Genomic DNA, 23,132 nt, shown 5'->3' with positions numbered 1-23,132 from the left:
ATATCCAAAATGTCAATTTATTTGGACCGTTTCATCTAGAAAAACACAGCTTCCAACTATCGCCACTTCTCTACAAAATATATCAAAAGTTACATGTAAACTTTACCAAAACATTTCAAACAAATTTTGTAATACAACGTTAGGTATTTTTAAACGTTAATAATCTATCAATTTGAAGACGGGATGATCTGTGTCCAATACAAAGAAAACAAACTGACGCAACTTTTTTCGTAACGTGGCTCTCTCAAAGGAATAACCTCAACCAATTTCCAAGGACTGGTGACATCCAGTGGAAGCGGTAGGAACTGCAAGTCAATTAGAAATCTGGTGTCTCTAAAAAACTAATTGAAAAGACAGTGACATCAAAAAAATACAAATTCTGAATGGTTTGTCCTCAGGGTTTTGCCTGCTACATAAGTTCTGTTATTCTCACATATATGATTCAAACAGTTTTAGAAACTTCAGAGTGTTTTCTATCCAAATCTACTAATAATATGCATATCTTATATTCTGGGGATGAGTAGCAGGCAGTTGAATTTTTGCATGCTATTTTTCCGAAAGTGAAAATGCTGGCCCCTGCCCACAAGAAGTTAAACAGCCACCACTAACATTGAGTGGCTGCTGCCATACATGTAAAAAATGTATCACTAGCCACTTTAAACAATGCCACTTAATATAATGTTTACATACCGCATACCTACATTACGCATCTCATATGTATATACTGTACTCTATGCCACCTACTGCATCTTGCCATCTTTATGTAATACATGTATCACAAGCCACTTTAAACAATGCCACTTAATATAATGTTTATATAACCTAAATTACTCATCTCATATGAATATACTGTACTCAATACCATCTACTGCATCTTGCCTATGCCGTTCTGTACCATCACTCATTCATATATCTTTATGTACATATTCTTCATCCCTTTACACTTGTGTGTATAAGGTAGCTGTTGTGAAATTGTTAGGTTAGATTACTCGTTGGTTATTACTGCATTGTCGGAACTAGAAGCACAAGCATTTCACTACACTCGCATTAACATCTGCTAACCATGTGTATGTGACAAATAAAATGTGATTTGATTTAAGTCTAAGTATAATAAGCTACCCACTACTAGTAGCCATGAGTTCATCCAACAGTAAATCTAATCAACAAAAAAAACATTTCAGTTTTACTACTACCCATGAGACCTACAGGCCTATGCCCTTGCAATGGGAAACTGACAACAACCTAATCAGTTGTACAACTGAATGCCTTCAACTGAAATGTGTCTTCATCATTTAACCAAACCCCTCTGAATCAGAGAGGTGCAGGTGGCTGCCTTAATCGACATCCACGTCTTCAGCGCCCGAGGAACAGTGGGTTAATTGCCTTGCTCATGGGCAGAATGATAGAGTTTTACCTTGTCAGCTCAGAGATTCAATCCAGCAACCTTTTGGTTACTAGCCCAATGATCTAACCACTAAGCTACCTGTCGCCCAATGGCTGGTGCAAGAGTGGATTGCTCATCACAGCGAAACAGGCACAAGGGTCAGGGCAGACACTTTCATTACAGGAATCATGAGGATAATGAACTTTACTGTTTGACCAAATCATGGTTTTAGTAAGGTGACAATGTAGAATGTGGTCTTTCTACGTTTATAGGCACGCTTTTCGTTTTTCACAATCCATGATCTTGGCTGTTGCCCACTGATCAAGAAGGGTCTATTGCACTGATCAGCCAAAGGCTCAATATAGATTAGTATAACAGAGAAATTGAGCAAAAATCTTTGAAGAAAATTGGCCATGTCATGTTTTTTAAATAGAAAATGTGTTTTGCTGTGTGTCAATTTTGATCATCTGTATCACACACACCCCTCTTCAAAATAATGTACCTCTAAAGTGACTCCGAGAGTAAATGTTTGTGTGTAAGCGCGAGTGCAAAATGTCTCTCACATGACTGAATAAACCTGTTTGACTGGTAACACCACTCCCTCCGTAAGAGACTAGGCTAGCAAAAGGGGAAATGGCAGGTGCTTAAAACCACAGTTGAGTATGTAAACATGTCACAGAATGAATCATTTCCCCTATTCATCTTTTTTATTTAACTAGGCAAGCCAGTTAAAAACAAATTATTATTTACAATGACGGCCTACCAAAAGGCAAAAGGCCTCCTGCGGGGACAGGGGCTGGGATTAAAAATACAAAATAAATACAATATATATATATGGCAAAACACACATGACAAGAGAGACAACAGAACACTACATAAATAGTGACCTAAGACAGCAACACATGACAACACAGCATGGTAGCAACACAACATGGTAGCAGCACAAAACATGGTACAAACATTATTTGGCACAGACAACAGCACAAAGGGCAAGAAGGTAGAGACAACAATACATCACACAAAGCAGCCACAACTGTCAGTAAGGGTGTCCATGGTTGAGTCTTTCAACGAAGAGATTGAGATAAAACTGTCCAGTTTGAGTGTTTGATTGCAGCTTGTTCCAGTCGCTACCTGCAGCGAACTGAAAAGAGGAGTGTCCCAGGGATGTATGTGCTTTGGGGACCTTTAACAGAATGTGACTGGCAGAACAGGTGCTGTATGTGGAGGATGAGGGCTGCAGTAGATATCTCAGATAGGCGGGAGTGAGGCCTAAGAGGGTTTTATAAATAAGCATCAACCAGTGGGTCTTGCAACGGGTATACAGAGATGACCAGTTTACAGAGGAGTATAGAGTGCAGTGATGTGTCCTATAAGGAGCATTGGTGGCAAATCTGATGGCCAAATGGTAAAGAACATCTAGCCACTCGAGAGCACCCTTACCTGCCGATCTATAAATCACGTCTCCGTAATTTAGCATGGGTAAGATGGTCATCTGTATTCAGGGTTAGTTTGGCAGCTGGGGTGAAAGAGGAGCGATTACGATAGAGGAAACCAACTCTAGATTTAACTCTATCCTGCAGCTTTGATATGTGCTGAGAGAAGGACAGTGTACAGTCTAGCCATTCTCCCAAGTACTTGTATGAGGTGACTACCTCAAGCTCAAAACCCTCAGAGGTAGTAATCACACCTGTGGGGAGAGGGGCATTCTTCTTACCAAACTACACTACCTTTGTTTTGGAGGTGTTCAGAACAAGGTTAAGGGTAGAGAAATCTTGTTTGACACTAAGAAAGCTTTGTTGTAAAGCGTTTAAGACTAAATCCAGGGAGGGTCCAGCTGAGTATAAGACTGTATCATCTGCATATAAATGGATGAGAGAGCTTCCTACTGCCTGAGCTATGTTGTTGATGTAAATTGAGAAGAGCGTGAGGCCTAGTATCGAGCCTTGGGGTACTCKCTTGGTGACAGGCAGTGGCTGAGACAGCAGATTTTCTGACTTTATKCACTGCACTCTTTGAGAGAGGTAGTTAGCAAACCAGGCCAAAGACCCCTCAGAGACACCAATACTCCTTAGCCGGCCCACAAGAATGGAATGGTCTACCGTATCAAAAGCTTTGACCAAGTCAATAAAAATAGCAGCACATATTGCTTAGAATCCTGGGCAATGGTGACATCATTGAGGACCTTTAAGGTTCCAGTGACACATACATAACCTGAGCGGACACCAAATTGCATACCCGGGAGAATACTATAGACATTAAGAAAGCCAGTCAGTTGATTATTGACAAGTTTTTCCAACACTTTTGATAAACAGGGCAAAATAGAAATAGGCCTATAACAGTTAGGATCAGCTTGATCTCCCCTTTAAATAAAGGAAAGACCGTGGCTGCCTTCCAAGCAATGGGAACCTCCCCAGAAAGAAGAGACAGGTTAAAAAGGTTGGAGATAGGCTTGGCAATGATAGGGGCAGCAACCTCAAAGAAGAAAGGGTCTAACCATCTGACCCAGATGTTTTTTGGGGGTCAGGTTTAAGGAGCTCCTTTAGCACCTCGGACTCAGTTACTGCCTGCAGGGAGAAACTTTGTTGCGGGCAGGGGAAAAAGAGGGAGAAGCATCGGGGACAGTCACATTACAAGGGGTGGGAGATGAGGAAAGGTTGGATGGGCAAGGAGGAGTGGCTGAGTCAAATAGGAATCCCTACTTAATAAAGTGGTGATTAAAGAGCTCAGCAATGTGCTTATTGTCAGTAACAACCACATCAACATTAAGGGACATGGGCAGCTGTGAGGAGGAGGGTGTATTCTCCAGGTCTTTAACTGTTTTCCAGAACTTCTTGGGGTTAGACCCACAGAGAGAGAACTGCTCCTTAAAGTAACTAACTTTGGCCTTCCGGATAGCCTGAGTGCACTTATTTCTAATTTGCCTGAACGAGAGCCAGTCAGCCTGAGTATGCATGTGCCGAGCCTTTCGCCAAATGCAATTCTTGAGGTGGAGTAACTCTGCAAGATCACGGTCGAACCAGGGGCTGAACCTGTTATTAATTCTCATTTTCTTTATGGGGGCATGTTTGTTAACAATACCACTGAAAATATCAAAAAAAGAAGGTCCAAGCGTCTTTGACAGAGGGGATCAAGCTGATTCTAAACCATTTTACAGAGGGCAGTTCAAGAAGGAAGGCTTGCTTATTAAAGTTTTTTAGCAAGGGTTTATGACAAATCAGGACAAGTCGTTTCACTGAGCAGCCATTACGAACACAGGCTGTAAAACAGTGATCACTAAGGTCATTACAGAAAACACCAGACTGATACTTATCAGGATTATTTGTGAGGATAACATCGGGGAAAGTAGCCTTTTCTGTGTCTGGGTGTGCACATAGCAGTTGTTTCTTGTAAATCTATTTGCATTTTCTTAATTTTTTATGCCACATAAAGTTATGCACATATAACATACTCCTCAGTGATATGATAAAACCAAGAGAGAGAGAGGAGGAGAGAGAAACAGTAAAATACGGTCAAAACTTTGACTCCACCTGACTGAAACCTGAGTGTCATTCCAATAATCACAGATTAGCTCCCGCCCTCCCATGCTCCCCTATACACAGCTAACTGTCATCCTAAAGCCTCTCTGCCTGCATGCCTATCCCACCTAAAACACAACACCTTACTCCCAGCTGCCTGGAAGAGACCATGTCTGCCATACTACAGTAGACCTATCGCTCACTCAGATCTATCGCTTCTGATATGTACCCCTATCCACCATCCAGTCAAGGCATAAGCATTTGCCTTATCAAGTATTCTAAAATGTGATGCTTTAGGCATAAATATGATCTCATTATGCTTTCTGTATCAAGGGTACAGCCAATCCATAAATATACTGTGTCTTCAGAAAGTATTCAGACCCCTTGACTTATTCCACATTTTGTTACGTTACAGCCTTATTCTAAAATGGATTGAATAAATGTTTTTCCTCAGTAATCTAAACATAATACCCCGTAATGTCAAGCAAAGAGAGGTATTTAGAATGTTTTGCAAATGTATTTGCTATGAGACTCGAAATTGAGCTCAAGTGCATCCTGTTCCCTTTGATCATCCTTGAGATATTTCTGCAACTTGATTTGAGTCCATCTGTGGTAGATTTAATTGATTGGACATGATTTGGAAAGGCACACACCTGTCTATATAAGGTCCCACAGTTGACTGTGCATGTCAGAGCAAAAACCAAAGCCATGAGGTCGAAGGAATTGTCCGTAGAGCTGCGAGACAGGATTGTGTCGAGACAGATCTGGGGAAGGGTACCAAAAATGTCTGCTACATTGAAGGTCCCCAAGAACACAGTGGCCTCCTTAAATGGAAGAAGTTTGGAACCACCAAGACTCTTCCTAGAGCTGGCCACTCGGTCAAACTGAGCAATCGGGGGASAAGGGTCTTGATCAGGGAGGTGACCAAGAACCCGATGGTCACTCTGACAGTTCCTCTGTGGAGATGGGAGAAACTTCCAGAAGGACAAACATCTCTGCATAGGCAAAGGAAGGGAAGACCAAATGCCTTCATCACCACTTTGAAAAGAAAGAGGAACAGGAAGTAGAAAAGAGTCTAACTTCCCACTGCTATTCCACACTGTTCTCCCTCTGCACCAAACACAATGCTGAGCACAGAGCGGTGATTGCAAGATAGGGAATCTCCAAAAATGAATGATTCCTGACTTGGGTGGCACATTTTTTAGGGCTATTGAGTTGTATCCCCCTGTGTGTTTGCTAAATTCTTGTGCTTTGGATGGCAGTCGCTGCCATGGTCTATGCCTTTACAAAAAGCTCTTTGTTGCCTCAGACTTCACCAAGCTCATGTTATGAGTATATAAGATGTGAAGACACAAAACACCTTGCCACACTGAGACAAGGAGAACCAGAACACCCTTTATAGTGAAGACCACTATTGTTATGACAAAACAGCTCAGCCAGTGACATCAGAAAGTAATTGACAATAGTAAATTGTAGGCATTGCCTAATCTTAAATGTAAATAACCAGCCTGGTCTCATAGACAAGATGTAACATACTAAATGTAAATCCAGGAAACTTAAATTAGTATGATATGTTAAGTTTGGTATGGTTACATAAGACAGAAGGTTACTTAAGGCAAAAACAAAAGTGGTTGGTCGGGGTGGATAATGTGAGTGTCTAGCAACCCAGGGATATGTGTTCAAATCTAATCATGGACAACTTTAGCATTTTAGTTAATTAGAAACTTTTCAACTACTTACAAATGTGTAAGCTACTTTGCAACTACTTAGCATGTTAGCTAACCTTTCCCCTAACTCTAACCTTAACCATGGTTTTTCACAGCCTTTAACCTAACTTAACCTTTATCCCTAGCCTAGATAACATTAGCCAGCTAGCTAACGTTAGCCACAACAAATTGGAATTCGTAATATATCATACGTTTTGCGAATTCATAAGATGTGGTACATTTTGCAAATTCGTAACATTTAGAAAATTCGTAACATATCATGCAAWTTGTTATTCGTAACTTATAATACGAAATGGATGACGGACAGCCKAAAATTTATACATACCATACAAAACGTGACATATCATACTAAATTGAGTGTCTAGCATTTACATACAAAATAATGCGAAATGCTCTGAGACCAGGTTAAAATAACACACATTGCATTTGAATGTTGCGTTTGCTAGGTATTATTACTACACTGTTGGAGCTAGAAACACAAGCATTTCACTGCACCTGCGATAACAAATGCAAATCTGTGTACACGACCAATAAAGATTGATGTGATTTGACTGGATTTACCATGTATTAAAAAAGTAGATTGTGGCATGCTAATGAGAGAGACATGCAGTAATGACAACAACCCCAATTACACACCATGGTCAAACTAAACTAAACCAAACATAATAAGGGATAGGCTACTATTTAACTCTTGTTCACCGTTTCCATAGAGACCATATCAAAAATCTTGAGAACATGATTTGCCGATACAGTGGCATGCGAAAGTATTCACCCCACTTGGCATTTCTCCTATTTTGCTGCCTTACAACCTGGAATTAAAATAGATTTTTMGGGGGGTTGTATCATTTGATTTACACAACATGCCTACCAATTTGAAGATGCAAAATATATTTTTGGGGTGAAACAAGAAATAAGACAAAACAGAGAACTTGAGCGTGCATAACTATTCACCCCCACAAAGTCAATACTTTGTAGAGCCACCTTTTGCAGCACCTTCAGCTGCAAGTCTCTTGGGGTATGTCTCTATAAGCTTGGCACATCTAGCCACTGGAATTTTTGCCCATTCTTCAAGGCAAAACTGCTTCAGCTCCTTCAAGTTGTATGGGTTCCGCTGGTGTACAGCAATCTTTAAGTCATACCACATATTCTCAATTGGATTGAGGTCTGGGCTTTGACTAGGTCATTCCAAGACATTTAAATGTTTTCGCTTAAACCACTCAAGGTTTGCTTTAGCAGTATGCCTAGGGTCATTGTCCTCCTGGAAGACTGAAACAGGTTTCCCTCAAGAATTTCCCTTTATAACATCCATCATTCCTTCAATTCTGACCAGTTTGCCAGTCCCTGCCGATGAAAAACATCCCCACAGCATGATGCTGCCACCACCATGCTTCACTGTGGGGATGGTGTTCTTGGGGTGATGAGAGGTGTTGGATTTGCGCCAGACATGGCATTTTCCTTGACTGCCAAAAAGCTCKATTTTAGTCTCACCTGACCAGAGTACCTTCTTCCATGTGTTTGGGGAGTCTCCCTACATGCCTTTTGGCAAACACCAAATGTGTTTGCTTATTTTTTTCTTTAAGCAATGGCTTTTTTCTGGACACTCTTCCGTAAAGCCCAGCTCTGGAGTGTACGGCTTAAAGTGYTCCTATGGACAGATACTCCAATCTCCGCTGAGCTCCATCAGGGTTATCTTTGGTCTCTTTGTTGCCTCTCTGATTAATGCCCCCCTTGCCTGGTCCATGAGTTTTGGTGGGCAGCCCTCTTGGCAGGTTTGTTGTGGTGCCATATTCTTTCAATTTTTTAATGGTGCTCCATGGGATGTTCAAAGTTTCTGATATTTTTTATAACCCAACCCTGACCTGTTTGTAGAGATCCTTGGTCTTCATGGTGCTTGCTTGGCGGTGCCACTTGCTTAGTGGTGTTGCAGACTCGGGGCCTTTCAGAACAGGTGTATATATACTGAGATCATGTGACAGATCATGTGACACTTAGATTGCACACATGTGGACTTTATTTAACTAATTATGTGACTTCTGAATGTAATTGGTTACATCAGATGTTATTTAGGGGCTTCATAGCAAAGGTGATGAATACATATGCCCACACCACTTTTCCYWTTTTATTATATATATWTTTTTTAAACAAGTTCTTTTTTTTCATTTCACTTCACCAATTTGGACTATTTTGTGTATGTCCATTACATGAAATCCAAATAAAAATCTATCTAAATTWTAGGCTGTAATGCAACAAAGTAGGAAAAACGCCTTGGGGGATGAATACTTTTGCAAGGCACTGTAAATCTCCATGCATGTCGCTGACTTGGATGGCTGGAGTCTTTGACAACTTTTTGGGCCTTCCTATGTCCCGAATGGCAGAAAGCTACCCTAGCGCCTTACAGTTGGATGCCGAGCAGTTGCCATACCAGGCGGTGATGCAACCAGTCAGGGTGCTCTCGATGGTGCAGCTGTAGAACTTTTTGAGGATCTGGTCACCAATGCCAAAACTTTTCAGTCTCCTGAGGGAAAATAGGAATAGGCATAGTCGTGCCCTCTTCACAACTGCCTTGGTGTGTATGGACCATGATAGTTTGTTGGTGATGTGGACACCAACGAACTTGAAGCTCTCACCCTGCTCCACTACTGCGCCGTCTTTGTGAATGGGGGCATGTTCAGCCCTCCTTTTCCTGTAGTCCACGATCAGCTCCTTTGTCTTGCTCACGTTGAGGGAGAGGTTGTTGTTGTCTTGGCACCACACTGCCAGGTCTCTGATCTCCTCCCTATAGGCTGTCTCATCATTGGCGGTGATCAGGCTTACCACCATTGTGTAGTCAGCAAACTTAATGATGGTGTTGGAGTTGTGCTTGGCCACGCAGTCGTTGGTGAATAGGGAGTACAGGAGGGGACTAAGCACACACCCCAGAGGGGGGCCGCCTTGTTGAGGATCAGTGTGGCAGATGTGTTGTTGCCTACCCTTACCACCTGGGGGCGGCCCGTCAGGAAGTCCAGGATCCAGTTGCAGAGGGAGGTGTTTAGTCTCAGGATCCTTAGCTTAGTGATGCGCTTTGTGAGCGCTACGGTGTTGAACTCTGAGCTGTAGTCAATGAACAACATTCTCACATYGGTGTTCATTTTGTCCAGGTGGGAAAGGGCAGTGTAGAGTGCAATTGAGATTGCGTCATCGCGAATATGTTGGGGAGGTATACAAATTGGAGTGGGTCTAGGGTTTCCGGGATGATGGTGTTGATGTGGGCCGTGACCAGCACATGTGAGTGCTAGGAGGGCGGTAGTAATTTAGGCAGGTTACCTTGGCGTTCTTGGGCACAGGGACTATGGGGGTCTGCTTGAAACATGTACTGTAGGTATCACAGACTCGGTCAGTGAAAGGTTGAAAAGTAAGCCTTGTCACATCCGACGAGCATCAGAGCTGGTGTAGTAGGTTTCAATCTTAGTCCTGTGTCATGACTGTGAGGATCCAAAGGATCAGGTTACAGTAGATCAGCTCTACAGATCTCTCTCTCTCCCGCAGGTGGGGAGAGGAATGGATGTGGGGGTTTTATGACACCTCACTCGATCGTAAACCATAGGCAGCAGACGATACCTTTTGGGGCCTAGTTTGGGTGATCGGAATGTCTGTGTGCTTTATGAAGAGTTTACCGCCAAAAACTACAACATCAAACAATGGATACCGGGACAATATATTTTATCCTCCGAATGTTGGTAATTATGAGAGATGGAATATGGAAAATGAATGTCTATTTTGTAAAGTTGCATGAAGACGTTATAACGAAAACATTGTAACTTGAAGATTTTTCACACAGTGTATATCATGTTTACATACTTTGTGTTGTGTGGAAAATATCCAGGATAAAGAGAATGTTTTGTGACAATAAGATTGTGATTTTAGTTTTCTAATGACATCACAGCAAATTGTGATACCTTGCCTCGTAACTAGCTATGCCCCAGGGAACCCAGAGAGCGTGTCAGCAAGACGTAAATGTCCCCTTTCTACCCGAGGGTATAAAGAATTTGAGTTAAGGATTAACATATCAGACTAAAAGGGCCACAAGCTTCAGCTGAGGTCTACGATTAGTCACGACCCTGAAATGCAACACGAGGTTCAAGAAGATAAAGGAACCTCTTAACAATCAATGCTACTGTTGAGTAGCTGTTCTAAGTACTGTATCTAAGAAAGGTGCATTTAAGCAGGACCATCCGGTTATTCTCTTCAAATCATTGTTTGTCTTCACGGCTTTCATCACCACTCTGGGATCATCTATGTGGCTGATTAGCCGTCCTCGGGAGACCACTCTTCCAGAACGAGTGCAAGTAAACAGACAACTAAGAAGGATAGTGTGACATCTTGTGGACAATCAGAGACTTACACCTGAGAATGAAGGAGAAGGCCATCCAAAGAACAAGGCCTCCGTCGAACCCTTCTCATCAAGCGGTACCCGGCCCACAAAGGCCTGGGCCCAACAGAGATACCCGACGGAGACCTTCAACACGTAAATACATACGTTACTTCTTACCCATAAGAGCGGCAGTTCGGGGCAGGGTATTAGGGCTAAACTAAGCGTAGTTTACAAATGTATCCAAGTGTTGCTTCTCTTTCTCTCTCATTATCTCGCTCTTTAAATCTCCATCTTGTGCAACACGTGTCATATTGTGTTGGTCCGCTAGGGAGCTGTTGTCGTCATATTAAGTTTCTAATCAATAACCTATACCGTGTGTCTTATATTATCATTTAGCTTGTCAGTAAATAAATAATCAAATCAATTTGTGTGGTACGGAATGATCAGTGAGACCCGGGTTTGTGCAGATTTATGGAGTCTACGATGTTCAGAATGAGACTGATATGAGGAAATTATTAATTGATGACTGTTATGATATCTATATATTCTTGAGTTAATTCTGGAAACGGTAACTCATTAAACAAACTTTTCCCATGGTGCCCCAAATTCCTAATGAGTTAATTGTTACATGATTCATTTAATTAAATATAATTATTCGATATATATCAGTCATCACATTAATGATAGTCACGTCACCTGTATTGATGCTTTGCCTGAAGGCACAACGGGATTTCTTATAATGTCCGGCTCCTTGAAAGCTGCAGCTCTAGCCTTTAGCTCAGTGCGGATGTTGCCTGTAATCCATAACTTCTACAGATGCACCATTGAGAGCATTCTTTCGGGCTGCATTACCACCTGTACGGCAACTGCACCGCCCTTAACCGCATGGCTCTCCAGAAGGTGGTGCAGTCATCCCAACACATCACTGGGGGCATGCTGCCTGCCCTCCAGGAAATTTACAGTACTCTGTGTTAAAGAAAGGCCAAGAAGATCATTAAAGGCAAACTCCATCCAAAAACTATCTTTTGGTAAGTTTCATTAGTCCATTGTTGATGTAGTCCCTAAATGTCAGCAATCAAGTTTTCAAGATACATAACTTTCAAGATGCAGAAATACAGCCGGTATGAGCTATGGGGAAGCAGTGCCACAACGCGTTATATTTGATTATGAATGCTGCTCCTTCATGGAACTACCTGTCAGCAAAGTATTTCGTTCGCACGCGCCTCACGCACCAATGCACCAGCCACCCCGAATGCACCAGCTGATGAAACTGGGTTTGCACAACTCAAGACATTCTGCACAAACTGTCAGATTCTCTCTCAGGGAAGCTCATCTACGTGCAGTTTGGCGTCATAAACGACTTCAGWYGGCAAATACTCACCTTCGATGACCAATGGTACGCTGGAAAAGTGTGTTCTTCAAGGATGAATCCCGGTTTAAACTGTACTGGGCAGATGGCAGAAAGTGTGTATGGCGTTGTGTGGGCGAGCGGTTTGCTGATGTCAATGTTGTGAACAGAGTGCCCCATGGTGGCGTTGGGGTTATGGTATGGGCAGGCATAAGCTATGGACAATGAACACAATTGCATTTTATTGATGCAGATTTGAATGCAGAGATACCGGGATGAGATCCTGAGGCCCATTGTCGTGCCATTCATCCACCGCCATCACCTCATGTTTCAGCATGATAATGCACGGCCCCGTGTTTTAAGGATCTGTACACATTTCCTTGAAGCTGAAAATGTCCCAGTCCTTCCATGGCCTGCATACTCACCACACATCACCCATTGAACATGTTTGGGATGCTCTGGATCGACGTGTAGGACAGCATGTTCCAGTTCCCATCAATATCCAGCAACTTCGCACAGCCATTGAAAAGGAATGGGACAACATTACACAGGCCACAATCAACAGCCTGATCAACTCTATGTGAAGGAGATGTCGAGCTGCATGAGGTAGTCACACCAGATACTGACTGGTTTTTTGAGCCACACCTTTTTTTTAWGGTATCTGTGACCAACAGATGCATATCTGTATTCCCAGTCATGTGAAATCCATAGATTAGGGGCTAACAATTTTTTTTTTCAATTGACTGATTTCCTTATATGAACTGTAACTCAGTAAAATCTTAGAAATTGTTGAATGTTGCATTTATATTTTTGTTCAGTGTACATAGGCAGGTTGGCACATTCTCAAAGTCATAAAATCTGATTTGAAACCTTAACCTTAACAACACTGCTAACCCTTATGCCTAGCCCTAACCTTAAATTAATACCAAAAAGCTTATTTTTGATTTCATACATTTTTACTAGACAATTTTGACTTCGCAGCTGGCCCATCTAGCGGAAAACGCTCAGTGCTGCCTCCAGGTCAAGATTCATGATAATAAATGTCAACATGCCATATACACTGAGTGTATAAAACATTAGGAACACCTGCTCTTTCCATGACATAGACTGACCAGGTGAATCCAGGTGAAAGCTTTGATCCCTTACTGATGTCACTTGTTAAATCCGCTTAAATCAGTGTAGGTGAAGGGGAGGAGACAGCTTAATGAATCATTTTTAAGCCTTGAGACAATTGAGATGTGGATTGTGTATTTGTGAATGGGCAAGACAAAATATTTAAGTGCCTTTGCATGGAGTATGGTAGTGGGTGCCAGGCACACCGGTTTGAGTATGTCAAGAACTGCAACGCTTCTGGGGTTTTCACGCTCAACAGTTTCTCGTTTGCATCAAGAATGGTCACCCACCCAATGGACATCCAACCAACTTGACACAACTGTGGGAAGCATTGGAGTCAACATGGGCCAGCATCCCTGTGGAACACTTTCGAAACCATTCAAAGTCCATGCCCGAAGAATTGTGGTTGTTATGAGGGCAAAAGAGGGTGTAACTCAATATTGGGAAGGTGTTCACTCAGTGGATATTCTATGTGTGAGCGTCACATGGCTCTATGATGTTTTCAATTGAAGCACCAGCCCATGATTTGGTGATTTGGTCACACCAAAATGTTGTTGCAGGATCACAGAAAACTGAAAAAAATGGTAATTCAAAGTGCTTCATTAAGAAGTGTAGATGGTATGATTCAATAAATACATTGTTTAATCTAACATGTCCATGCAGGAATGCATGATTCCAGATATTTAGATGTGATTGTCATGATTTTTGAGTTCGACAATTAGGCAATAGTCCCGTAATCTATTATTTTACTGTCACAATAGGGATCTAGAATTCAATAGAGATTAATTTGTCTGCCTCTTTTGGGGCACGAACATCACATATCATAAATTAATTTGGGGCTCATTCACCACCTGAGGAAGTGGTTAGCTTGATCGCTAACTCTAATATTGCCTAATATTAAAGTTAGGCGTACTGAAAGTACGTAGTATTGACGTCAGTACATTTTATACATTGGCCTATGCACTCACCTTGAAATTGAATGGCAGACATGAGTGCCTTTGTTCAATATTAAGAGTTGACAAATAAAATCCAGACCTACAGAAAGCTGGGACTCTCTTCTTTTCTACAGTAACAACAGTGGTTTCTTTCAAGACAGCGTTTTTCCCACAGTTACATTTTGTTTTTTTATTGAGCAATCAGAAAGCATTTTTCTCTCCCGCTATGAGAGAAAGTGCACTGCATCAAAGCAGCAAGAAGGTACTCTGTGGAGCCCAGATGACTGTCTGATTGACCAGAAGGCTAGGTGAAAATGATTTGGAAGTGTTGCCTATTCATTCAACCAGTTTGAAATCAAAAGAAGCCATCCACCCTTGATGGGCGATCAACAGAAAAATAACATATTTGAGAGCATGTGAGAAGTCTTGAGGGTTTGGTAAATGACAACAATGCAGACAAAGTTTTATACGTTTTTCATCTTGATATTCGATGAAGTAATCTCAAATTAAATCAGCTGTTTTTAAGAATGTAACTGCAATCGATTGCCATTTTTTTCCTAAGTAATCCGGGCTGATTACAGTTACTTCATATTTATAATCAGATGAAGAAATCCCTGTTAAATGTAATCCATTACTAGATGCCTTGCTCAAAAGCACATCGGCTGCTTTTTCACCTTGTCAGCTGAGGTATTCGAAACCAGCAACCAAGGCCAACGCTCTACTTGATAGGCTACCTGCCGCCTTCTCAGTAACGGTTACAGAACAGTTTTTCTTGCTATGGCTGCAATATGTGGTTGTTTATCTAGTTTACAGCAGCCACCCTAAGTTGCTATGGATAAGAGCCTCTGGTAAAAGCCCAAAATGTAAATGTAAATAGAAAGCATGCCCCTGTATTACTCTAATGAGCTCTGCCCCCCAAACAAGACCACATTCGGTCGGTCCGGACAGGACTAAATCTAAACCAATCATAGACATCGATGTTTTACAAGTTTGGACAGCACAGTACAGCACAGTACAGTAGAAAACAGTAGAGTTAGTTCATACAGTACAGTACAGTACAGTAGAGTTTAGTTCAGTAGAGTGGAGTAGAGTTTAGTTCAGTAGACTGGAGTAGAATACAGAACAGTACAGTAAAGTACAGTAGGGTACAGTACTGTGACGGTTACAGAAATGTATTTCTTGCTATGACTGTGATATGTGGTTATCTACCTTAGTTGAATACACTGACTGTAAATTAATCTGGATAAGTACATTAGAAAACAGTAGAGTTAGTTCATACAGTACAGTCCAGTAGAGTTTAGTTCAGTAGAGTGGAGTAGAATAAAGTAGAGTTTAGTTCAGTAGAATACAGTACAGTACAGTAAAGTACAGTAGGGTACAGTACTGTGACGGTTACAGAAATGTATTTATTGCTATGACTGTGATATGTGGTTATCTACCTTAGTTGAATGCACTGACTGTAAATTAATCTGGATAAGTACATTAGAACACAGTAGAGTTAGTTCATACAGTGGAGTAGAGTACAATACAGTACAGTAGAGTTTAGTTCAGTAGAGTGGAGTAGAATACAGAACAGTACAGTAACGTACAGTAAAGGGTACTATACAGTAACAGTTACAGAAAATGATTTATTGCTATGACTGTGTCTACCTTAGTTGAATAGACTGACTGTAAGTTGCTCTGGATAAGAGTGTGTTATAAAAGCCCAAAATATAAATGTAAAAAGGAACGCTTACAAAGCATGCTAGGTATTATTTGAATGAGCTCTGTCCCCCAAACAAGACCAAATTTGGTCGGTCTGGACCGGACCAAATCTGAACCAATCATAGACATCTATGATTTACAAGTTTGGACAGCACAGTACAGTACAGCACGGTACAGTACAGTAGAGCACAGTAGAGTTAGTTCAGTACAGTAGATTAGAGTAGAGTTTAGTTCAGTAGGGTGGACTAGAGTTCAGTACACTAGATAACAGTACAGTAATGTACATTAAAGTACAGTAAAGCACAGTAGGGTACAGTACAATATAGTACATTACACTGTACTTTACTCTGCTGTGTTCTACTATGCTGTCCAAACTTGAGAAACATAGACATCTATGATTGGGCCAAATCGAGACCGGTCAGACCAGACATCTGTGGACGTTGAAATCAAAGACGGTCCAGACCGGACCAAATCTGAACCGATCATAGACGTTTATGTTTGGGCGAAATCAAGGCCAGCCCGGACGGATCAAATTTGAACCACTCATAGACGTCCATGGACGGACCAAATTTCAACATCATTTCAACATCCATGGATATCGATGTGGGACGGTGCTCACTGGATTGCATTTACCATTAACTTTCCACTACTGTACCCCTGACTGTATCCTTGCACATTGATATGATGGTAGTGATCTTGTGTATAGCCTACCTTCTCATGTTTTTTATTCTTAGATTTGTTGGAAATTTGTTTAAAAAAAAGAAGATATTTGACCTAGTTATTGAACATTGCATTGTTGAAAAAGAGCTCGTAAGTAATCATTTCGCTGGATGATTTTACACCTGTTGTATCCTGTACACGTGAGAAATAAACTTTGATTCGATTTTTCACAGTAAGCCTGGGATGATTTGATAATTCACGGTAAACCTGGGATAGTCTGAGGACATCTGAGGGTTGGAACTAAGATTGGAGGGATTGGTTGATTGGCAAATACACTTGGAGTCCAGCGCAATTAGGAAATACACTTGTTTGTATATTTTCTCCCTAAATCAATAGCCGATCTCTTTCTAATCCCTTTTTTGAATATTTTTTTTTAAATTCTGCCCCTACCCTCCTTTCCCCTGGTCAGAGGACTTGGTGGAAAACATAAAAATGAAATATATATACTGAACAAAAATATAAACGTAACATACAACAATTTAAAATATTTTACTGAGTTACAGTTCATATAAGGAAATCAGTCAATTTAAATAAATGTGTTAGGCCTTGATCTATGTATTTCACATGACCGGGCAGGTGAAGAAGGCAGATGTGGAATGCGGGGTAGTGGCATAATAAAACATTATAAAAAAATATAAATAAAAAAGTTGATTATACATGATGCAAGTAATGTTATTTGATAGACTTAATTATATCTGCCAATGTCATAGCTGATCTATCCCCTAGAAAAATAAAGAAAAATAAACTGAACACCTGGGATAGGCCCCTATGCCCGAGCACAAGAGATCAGCCATTGATTTATGGAAAACTTCACCATATGATTTGTAAACGATTAGTCACAGCATCACATTCGGGAAATTATTGAAGTTGAACAGTTTGGTTCCATTATACTGCGGCAGAAACGGTGACATCATGATACCTCAGGTCTATCGAAGGTGAATGACTCGAAACTGTGCGCGTTCCCGCCCCTTGTGAGGAAGAGACCTTAAAAACGCTCGTCCCCGACCGACACTCATTATAATAATCAAGGTGCGGCTTGGCAACAGGTGCTGAGAGATTCTAACGTTTGCCTTTTAGAGGTGAAGCTGCATTTATAGTTTGCAGAAAGCAGCCGCTACTTTCTAAAACAATTTTACAAAAGAGAGCTCTTTTTGAAGACATTCATCGTGTGAGAGCGTGAAGGGCTACTTTTCTTAAACAGGTGGACAGTAATTTCCTCTTCGTGCCAATCAAACTATTTGTTGCCTTTATTCTACTACAAAAACATTTCAAGGTCAGTGACATTCCTAAAACTCAGTTTGATTCAAGGAGGTAAAATGGCCAACTCAGGACTCCAGATTTTGGGGTTTGCCCTGTCGCTACTGGGTCTGATCGGGTTAATTGTCGGCACAATCCTTCCCCAGTGGAAAATGTCCGCCTATGTCGGGGACAACATCATCACAGCGGTGTCTATGTACCAGGGATTATGGATGTCTTGTGCATTTCAGAGCACCGGCCAGATCCAATGCAAAGTCTACGACTCAATTCTGCAACTTGACAGTAAGTAGGCTAATGAATTTGTTTATATATAAAATGAGTTTCATTTTCCAGTATGAAACTATTAGTGGTATGAGTACAATGTCAAAAGTTATGTTGAGAACATGCTGTTTGAATTTGCTAGGCGAGGGAATTAACGCGCGCCCCTGCTATAGATGACGCATGCGCCGAATCTTATTGGAAACCTGATAATGTTCTATGGAACTGCCACACCTTGTGTGCGATTTGCGACTCATACTTAGTGTCCAGTATGTTTTTGGTTGCTGTGTTATCCTTTTGATATTCATTAACTTAGCCCCAATGGATTCTATCCAACATGTTTCTTTGCCCATTATATGGGGCTACTCCTATTGCATATCTCACCATCGGTTCAAGATATCAGGGGATATAACCAAACACAGGCTACTGGAGGAATGCTTTGTATTCACGTTGGTTCGTGGACATGGCTGTGTTGCGCAGTTACCAATAGGGTAATGGTTATCCAGACAGCCATTGTCCTGTACCGTGACCGTGCCATGCCCTCATCCGCCTATTGGGAAAAACCCTTATTAACTAGCTGCAGGCAGTATCGAGGGGGGACGAGTTGCTGGTGAGGGGGTAAATAAAGCCTTTATCTCTGCTCTGTGTAGTCAACACGCCAATGAATGGACAGTCAGCAAAAGGCACAGATACAWTCCTAATCTAGCCTATTACTGAATAGAACTGGCAGCGATGTTCTCCTGTTTAGCTTCCTACCCCACTAAAAACAAAGATTGGTCTGAAAATGACCTGTTGTATTAACTATGGAGAGAATTATAAGATTACTCGGGTTCCCGACCCATTTGAAGGCGATTAGACCATATAGGCTGCTCACCTTCAGCCTTTCTTCTGCCCTGTTTTAATGGTATCTCAGATAAATGTCTGAAGGTGTTATTAGAGTACAATATTAGCCTAAACCAACAAATCACTAAATCATGACATTGCATAAATGTAGGTATGGCCCAAACGTTAGCCTCTGACTACACTCCCTGCCAACTGCCCCCTGATTAAATTGCTTGGTCCTGTATCAAGTAGTTTAAGTAGCGATTTCTGTCCACTACATCCTACTCTATCAAATGTATTTTATAAAGCCCTTTTTATATCAGCCGTTGTCACAAAGTGCTTCTATAAAAAGCCAGCCTAAAACCCCAAAGAGCAAGCAATGCAGTTGTAGAAGCATGGTGTCTAAAACTCTGGTCTTAATCAGCAGACACATTGCGGTGTCTAGATAGAGTTAAGTGTGGCTTGCTGGGTGAGTGCCATCCATTCCATTCATATTTTCACACTTCTGCAAAAGTGCACCTGTAAAGACTATGCTCTCAGGCATTGAGCTGCTTGAACTCCCTGACTGTATAGTAGTTTTAGTGGCTGTAAAACCACTGTTTGACTTGTGTATCAACTCATTTGATAAGGAGTCTATAAAACAATATAGCTTTATCTCTTATACCCTTTTGCTTGTATGCTTTATCATATCTGCAAACATGAACACAAGCCATGTCTGATAAACGCATTGTAATCAAACCAGTGGTGAATGTAACAAGTAAATAAATAGCTTGATGTCAATTTCATTGCACTGATAGCAGGAAGGTGGAGAATTACCAGATATGAGGAACTGTAGAAATTCATTAGGTTGTGCCAACTGCTTATTTAAAGTTCCTCATGCGTTCCTGGTAAGTGAGGATTGCGGTGTACTGTTTTTCTCATGCCAATTGTGATCTGTGGAACTGGAGCTTTTCAGAAATGCATAGTTTCAGACGTCGGTATGTTGTCTAAATGTTTCCTGACTCGTTTGTGGGGGTTATGAGGCCATATTAAATAACTTTGCTGTCAAGACAGCCATTTTGATTTGGGAACTTGTGAATGTCACTTGTAACCTAAAGCGAGATCTACCTGCTGTGGGAGGGTCTAGCTAGCCAATAGAGAGGAAGTCCCTCATAGTGAAACCCAACTCCCCGTCTTTCTCATGACTGGTCTGACTGGTTCCTGACTTACCAACTGAGCCAGAGGGGGAGGGGTGGCGCACACTTCACCCTCATGGGGGTTTCCGGTTGAAGCCGGTTTCTGTTGCACCTGACTAGAGGTGCATTGGGAGAGGGAGTGGTTGAGGCAAAGACGGAGAATATCAGTGTTTAGTTTGCATGTATTGTTTGTGMCTACATTGCTCTCAGGATTCAATAACCTGGCTATGAGTGCTAAACACACCTAACTGCGTTAAAAACATTTTATTCCAATAACTGAAACTTGTGGCTAAATTCAAATTATTTGGTTGGATAAATCAAACATTTGTCAATTAACATGGTCATTTATTCACTCAACCATCCACATCGACTTCCCCTATCAAACTAACTTATCTCAGTTGGGGAGAAAAACAGAAAAGGAGGGCCATGTAATGCCCCATAAATTATTTGTTTGCCACCCTAAAGGGATATCCTGGTGTATTAACCCTGTCCTCCCCAACTTTCCAGCTGCACTCCAGGCAACCCGTGCCCTGATGATCGTGGGCATCATTGTGACTGTGGCTGGACTGGGTGTGGCCACCATGGGAATGAAGTGCACCAACTGTGGGGGAGATGACAAAAACAAGAAGTCTCGCATCGCCATGACCGGCGGCATCGTCCTGCTGATTGGATGTGCGTTACCTTGAAATTGGCAGATGTCATTGGCTCTTGATGCTCTGATGGTTTAACCGCTAACATTTCGTTCCTCTCCATAGCTCTGTGTGCAACTATCGCCTGCTCGTGGTATGCTAACAACATCATCAAGGAGTTCTACAACCCATTCGCCCCCGTCAACTCCAAGTAAGTACTACTGAATCTCTCTTTGGCTACCTTCCCTTTAGTGCCCCTCTTATCACCTGGAATATTTAATTCACTGTCTTGATGGCGTTGTTGAATGCTGGAAGTTGCTTTCCATTTTTCTGTTATGCATGTCATTGTACAGATACTGTTGCCAACACAAACCCTCATCTTCTAGGTATGAGTTTGGATCAGCCATCTTCATTGCCTGGGCTGGAGCATTCCTGGACATAATTGGCGGTGCCATGCTCGCAGCAACCTGCCCCAAGGGAAAACCTAAGGTCAAATACCCCATCGCCTCCACTCGTCCCCCCAGCAGCAGCAAGGAGTACGTTTGAGTTTCATGGAGGCTGAAGGAAAACTTAGGAATCTACAGCGCATCAGTCCAACTCAACATGACATTTTGGTCTGTCAGTCCAGTTAGATATAGCTTCTTTTTTTTTAACTACGTGTTATTTTTTCCAGGGTATACCCTCAGTTACAATAAATCAGTAAGGATGTAATTAAGAGATGGTTCTAGAGGACTGCTCATGATGTTTACTTGTAAGGAAGAGCAGATGTTGAGTGTTGGCCTCGGACCTTTGTACATCCCTCCACTTTTCCCACGTCTATTACTGTAGCATACATGGACATGCCAGATGACTATGTAATGATGATGGGGCCATCATGCTTTGGTCTTGCATTACAACAGACAACCATCCCACAACCTGTTTTAGGAGCCAATCAGGAAATGGAAGCCTATATCTAGATTTATAATGATTATGCTAGATACAGAATTTTGAATTATACAACACATGAATCTGTCAAGCCTTTTGTAATTTCTGAAGGATCGAGACTGTTCCCCCACAACTAAGATTGCCAGACTATTTGCTGTGATTCACTTAATGCCATTATCAGTGGTGAAGTTGTACTCTTATTTTTGGTAACTTTTTTTGAATTGGCTAGTAACCTACAGTATGTATGCTTCAAAAGGATAAAATGTATTCTCCTTTTCCCAAGAGTAGTTTTGTAATACTGCCACATTTTTAATATTTAACTTTTTGAGATTGTCCTCTGTAAATAAATAAAATAAAATAGTGACAAGTTCTGGTTTACTGTGTCTATGTTGTGGGATTCCATGCCAGATATGCAGAGATGTTGCAAGAAGTCTTGTTTATACATAAATTGCAGTAGTCTTGAATGCACTGAAGTCAGTTCTGCGTTCCCAGCTGTTTTGAACGCGGCAATAACATAGGTGTTGCGTTCCGCTGCCCAGACGTGGCATGCATCAACCAAAAGATTGCTATCCAGGTGTTTTGCCTGGGCAGAGAACATGCCTAGAATGTGGTTAGCTGATACTAAAAATACCTAACCAGGAGTTGAAGACCTGTCAGACGCAGCAACGTCTAAGCTCTGGAACCCAGTCTCTATGATCCCCATGGGGCTCGTTTCACATTGCCGCCAACTGACTGATCTACAAAACACCTTGCATCATAAATAAAAACTTTGTTTGTAGGTCAGTGAGTCTCAATTTACTTGTGATTATTTATCTAGGCAAAAATGGTTTTAATCCTCTTGAACATGGTCTGGTAGCGTGGCGGGTAGGAGAGTTGGGCCAGTAACCAAAAGGTTGCTGGATCAAATCCCCGAGCTGACAAGGTAAAACTCTGTTCGGCTCCTGAGCAAGGCAGTTAACCCACTGGCAGCGTTCTGCACCTCACTCAGAGGGGTTGGGTTAAATGTGGAAGATGCATTTGTTGTACAACTGACTATGTATCCCTTTTTCCCCTAGTCTCTCTGGCATGTTTGGGGGATGGGCTGCATGAAGCTCACAGGCAGGGGAATCTAACAATGTACATCAATGACGTTTTATCAGATCAATGAGCTAGGGACTTTTTGGACTGGGCAAAATAAACTACCAGAAATGTTCTCAATGTCTTCAACTGTGAGCTTGTGACTTTGCATAGGTTAATTTACAAATGATTAACAGATTGAGGGGTTGAGTAA

General features: G+C 41.6%; 1 protein-coding gene across 1 annotated transcript; it reads left to right on the top strand.

The window, feature by feature from the left end:
• The first annotated feature begins 17,810 nt into the window (after positions 1–17,810).
• Positions 17,811–22,231, top strand: LOC111964128 (claudin-7-B). The gene is made up of 4 exons (XM_023987868.2): positions 17,811–18,336; positions 20,817–20,981; positions 21,065–21,149; positions 21,325–22,231. The coding sequence occupies exons 1-4, from the start codon at positions 18,114–18,116 to the stop codon at positions 21,482–21,484; spliced, it is 633 nt and encodes a 210-aa protein (XP_023843636.1). The 5' UTR covers positions 17,811–18,113; the 3' UTR covers positions 21,485–22,231.
• Positions 22,232–23,132: the final 901 nt, after the last annotated feature.

This window comes from Salvelinus sp. IW2-2015, linkage group LG5, assembly GCF_002910315.2.
Source record: "Salvelinus sp. IW2-2015 linkage group LG5, ASM291031v2, whole genome shotgun sequence".
NCBI classification, from domain to species: Eukaryota; Metazoa; Chordata; class Actinopteri; order Salmoniformes; family Salmonidae; genus Salvelinus; species Salvelinus sp. IW2-2015.
Note: the sequence above shows the minus strand (reverse complement) of the source record. Positions and strands in the feature narration are given on the sequence as shown.